At 59.1% G+C, this 4,215-nt stretch overlaps 1 protein-coding gene across 1 annotated transcript; it reads left to right on the top strand.

Annotated features, from left to right (window-relative positions):
- Positions 1 to 369: 369 nt before the first annotated feature.
- SLC35G6 (solute carrier family 35 member G6) lies at positions 370 to 3,971 on the top strand. The gene is made up of 2 exons (XM_067715210.1): positions 370 to 1,163; positions 1,648 to 3,971. Exons 1-2 carry the CDS (start codon positions 1,095 to 1,097, stop codon positions 2,656 to 2,658), a joined length of 1,080 nt encoding a protein of 359 aa, XP_067571311.1. The 5' UTR covers positions 370 to 1,094; the 3' UTR covers positions 2,659 to 3,971.
- Positions 3,972 to 4,215: the final 244 nt, after the last annotated feature.

The following is a 4,215-nucleotide window of genomic DNA, read 5'->3' as shown; positions in this document are numbered from 1 at the left end:
GCCGCCGCCGCCGCCGCCGCCGCCGCCGCTGACATCATCGGCTCCCCCCGCCCCGGTCCTACCCCCACCCCCACCCCCGGAAACAGTACCCCCCCAGCGCCGCCGCCGCCGCCGCCGCCGAGAGGAGGCTGGCGCAGCGCAGCAGGCACAGACACCAGGCTCCGGGCTCGGGCTCGGGGCGAGCGCGCCCGACGGCCTGCGCCCGGACCGATCCCGGGAAGGGAACGGCGCCACGCAGGGCGGCCGGACGGGTGGGCACCGAGCTAGGCGCGGGCCTGGCTGCAGCAGCAGCGGCGCGGGGCCGCACGACCACCCACTCCCTGGGAAGGGGTTCCCCCCCCCCCGCCCCCTGCACGCTCTTCACTCAGTGGTGCACACCGCCCAGAGCACGCACACCCTCTCCGCAGACACACAACGTGGCAGGCTCACAATCAGGCCCAATGGGACCCGCAGACCCAGGCTCAACACACTCAAAGGGGCAGCCCTGGAGAAACACACACACACACACACACACACACACACACACGCTCCCTCTCCAGAAATGCACAGGGGCCCCCCCCCCGACCCCCCAGGCCGCGAGCTGGGAACGCCCCAGCCCTACAGAACAGGTACACGTAAATGGCTACCAGCGCAGATGAACACGCAGCTTGCTATTTTGTTCCCACCGGCAGAAACATCCACATGTATATACTCTGCGTAAATGCAGAGGACTTGGTGTGGACCTCCTGGGACAGCACCAACACCACCAGGTGGAAGCACACAGAGGAGAAACACATTCCTGAAACTCCAGAGGGACAGTCCCAGAGACTCCTCCCAGGTGTTCAAAAATTCAAAACTCAGGAGAAAGAGGAGCTGGCCCTCAGAGGTCCTTTCCATAAAACCTTTCGGAAATCGGGCAAGACATAAATAAATTAACTAAAAACCGAAGATATCTCATCACAGAGGTAGTTGAAAAGAGGAAAAAAAGAATCAGACAGACTTTGGAGTCACAAAAATGTAAAGCAAGCAGAGTTGGAAACATTGAGAAAATCGGCCCACCCCCACCTCAGGGAGGTTCCAGGGAAGAACTCCGCCACCCCTCCAACCAGCTCACAATGGCTGGAGCTCTGAAGGGCCCAGGGCCCCTGAGCCAGGAGGAGAGGAGGAAGTCCAAGGGAAAGATGGTGAGTGTGGGGCGCAGGGGCGCACAGCCCCCTTCCCTGTAGCTCCTGGCTGCTCCCTTCCCCCTCCTTCTCTAAAACTTCCCAGCTTTCCTAGACACCCACAAGCAAAATTCATAATGGTGTTCCCAGATGTCCCTGGAACCTGTGACATCACACAGATACACAGCATCTGAGGCCGCCTCCCCTTCCTCAAACCAACAGAGCATCCCTGGGTCCTCTTTTTCTCCTCCCGGGAACAACTTACCCAGAGAAACACGATGCTCCAGGACTGCTCACTCCCTGCTTCCTGCTTTAGAGGCTCCAGACCCACACTGTACCACCTCATCCATTTTTCAGGCCCTTTCTAGCTCCCAAGAATTCCTCGGCAAGCCAGCCTGCCCTTCTACTGCCCTACAGGGTCCCAGAACCCAGCCTGACATTCGCCCTACCCCTGGTCCCCTGGACTATGGCTGCCCTAATGCCCGCGCTCCTTTCTCCCTAACAGGCTGGCTGTCACCCCTACTTCAACCTGCCCGACTTCACCCAGCCATCACCGCCCTCCACTCCGTCCAGCCTCCCCTCGCACCAGCGCTGCCGGCCCTCTGATGTCACCAAGGGCCTGCTCGTGGCCCTGCTGGGTGGGGGCCTGCCCGCTGGCTTCGTGGGCCCCTTCTCCCGTATGGCTTACCAGGCTTCCCACTTACCCTCGTTGGAGCTGCTCATCTGTCGATGCCTCTTCCACCTCCCTATTGCCCTGCTGCTGAAACTGCGTGGTGACCCCCTCTTAGGACCTCCCGATGTCCGGGGCCGGGCCTGCCTCCATGCCCTGTTCAACGTCCTCAGCATCGGATGCGCCTACAGTGCGGTTCAGGTGGTGCCTGCTGGCAATGCTGCCACCGTCCGCAAAGGTTCTTCCACCGTCTGCTCTGCTCTCCTTGCCCTCTGCCTCGAGAGCCAGCGTCTCAGTGGCTATGACTGGTGTGGCTTGTTGGGCAGCACCCTGGGACTCATCATCATCGTGGGACCTGGACTAGGGACACTGCAGGAGGGGACCACAGGCCTCTACACTGCCCTGGGCTATGGGCTCACTTTCCTGGGTGGCCTGGCACTGTCGCTGGGCCTCCTGGTGTACCGCTCCCTGGACTTCCCCTCCTGCCTACTGACAGTGGCCTTCCTGTTTGGCTTGGTGGGGCTGGTGGGCTCCGTGCCAGGCCTCTTTCTGCTGCAGACCCCCGTGTTGCCTAATGATCCTCTGAGTTGGAGCTGTGTGGGGGCAGTGGGGATCCTCGCCCTGGTCTCCTTTGTGTCTGTCAGTTATGCGGTCACCAAGGCCCACCCTGCCCTGGTGTGTGCCGTCCTGCACTCTGAGGTGGTGGTGGCTCTGATGCTGCAGTATTATGTGCTCTATGAGACCGTGGCACCTTCTGACATCATGGGGGCAGGGGTCGTGTTGGGCAGCATTGCCATCATCACCACCCAGAACCTCAGCTGTGAGAGGGAAGGTCAGGTGGAGTGAGATCGAACTTGAGAGCCTGGGGGTGGGGTGGGGGGGACTGGGTAAATAGAAGGAAAAACTGGAATACAAACATGTGAGAACAAGTGACTGTAAAAGAACTGGTGTGGGAGAGTGACACCCCTTGGAGTCAATGGTGAATTGGGGACTCAGTGGAGAGGGATTGCCTAGAAGACTGCCTGGAAGACCTGGAACAAGCCTGGAGAGCAGGCTTGAAACAAGCCTGGAGAGCAGGAGTCTAGGCTGGGGCTTGAAGGGAGGTCTGAGGAGCAGATCAAAGTGGCTGAGGCAGGCAGGCCATGAGCCACTGGGAGGATTTTTCCCTCAGCGGCAGAGAGAAAAGCCTTGGGGCTGGAGTGTCTGGGGCTTTCAGGCAAACAGAGCAAGCAGCTGCGGTGGGGGAAGGGAGTGTGTTTTTTTTTTCTCTGAGCGATGGTTTCCCTTCCTCGTGGTTATGCCTCCCCACCTTGGGGTGGTGACGTGATATTGACATCAAACAAGGATCACTCCGAATGTGGCTGTGCAGTTGGTGTCATCTCTGCTTTGGAAGGACAGTGGAAGTCCTACCCCCTGCTCTTATTGGAGAATCCCTTGGGATCCCCGCACCACCACCCCCCGCCCCATTTTTGAAATATTCTAGAAGGGGTAGGATTTCCTAATGTTCAGATGCATTGACCCTGAGTCCCCCAGGATTTTTGTGTCCCACCCAATGGCTAATCTGCTTTTCCTGGATTGTCGCGGTCCCGTGATCTCTCCCGGACAGTGGCCAGCGTCCTTCCGGAGAAGGCCTCTGAGCTGAGACCTCTTCGAGCGGCTCAGGTCGAGGATCCAGAACGAGAGCTCCGTACAGCGCCCCATTAGAGGCTAGGAGATGCCCACCCGTCCCAGGAGGCCGCTCGACAGATATCAGCTACTTCCGGACAAGCAATTGGCCTCGCCATGTTGATCTTTCTTGCATATTCAGTGACATTACTGCATATTCATGACCAAGGACGGCCCCAGTACTCCCCCTCTTCGGGAACCCACTTGGGAGGATCCGACCGGCCCCGCCTCCTTCATTACCGAATCTCAGAACAGACCATTTTCCAGCGTGGGGGGGTGATATTAATCAGAAACTTTGGCGGAAGATGAAACCACACGCCAAACTAGAATAAAAGCGGCCTATATTTACCCTCGAATCTTCAAACCTTAAACTTCAGGGCGGGAGGTAGTAGCGAGGGGAGGCGGCGGGATAAAAAAATTCCCTTCCCCTTCGTCATTTCAAAAGGTGACCCAGCCAGGGAGCCGGGGATGGAGGAACAACGACACGAGCGCGCGCCCCGTGCACGCCGGCGCAGTCGACCCCGTAGCGCAAGGGAGGGCGGGAAAGGAAGGGGCGGGGGAATGCCAGGGCGAATCTATAAAGGGCGTCATCCGGCCAGCTCGCTCCTCAGAAGCGCCGAGAGCGCGGCCGGGACGGTTGGAGAAGAAGGCGGCTCCCGGAAGGGGGAGAGACAAACTGCCGTAACCTCTGCCGTTCAGGAGCCCGGTTACTTATTTATTCGTTACCCTTTTTCTTCT

The sequence above is a fragment of the Pseudorca crassidens genome, chromosome 19 (assembly GCF_039906515.1).
Source record: "Pseudorca crassidens isolate mPseCra1 chromosome 19, mPseCra1.hap1, whole genome shotgun sequence".
Taxonomy (NCBI): domain Eukaryota; kingdom Metazoa; phylum Chordata; class Mammalia; order Artiodactyla; family Delphinidae; genus Pseudorca; species Pseudorca crassidens.
The sequence above is the reverse complement of the archived record's forward strand: the minus strand, read 5'-3'. Positions and strand labels throughout refer to the sequence as shown.

Coding starts and splice junctions, on each gene's coding strand:
- SLC35G6 (XM_067715210.1), top strand. CDS start 1,095: ATGGCTGGAGCTCTGAAGGGCCCAGGGCCCCTGAGCCAGGAGGAGAGG. Junction 1,164..1,647: donor GGAAGTCCAAGGGAAAGATG/GTGAGTGTGGGG, acceptor TCTCCCTAACAG/GCTGGCTGTCACCCCTACTT.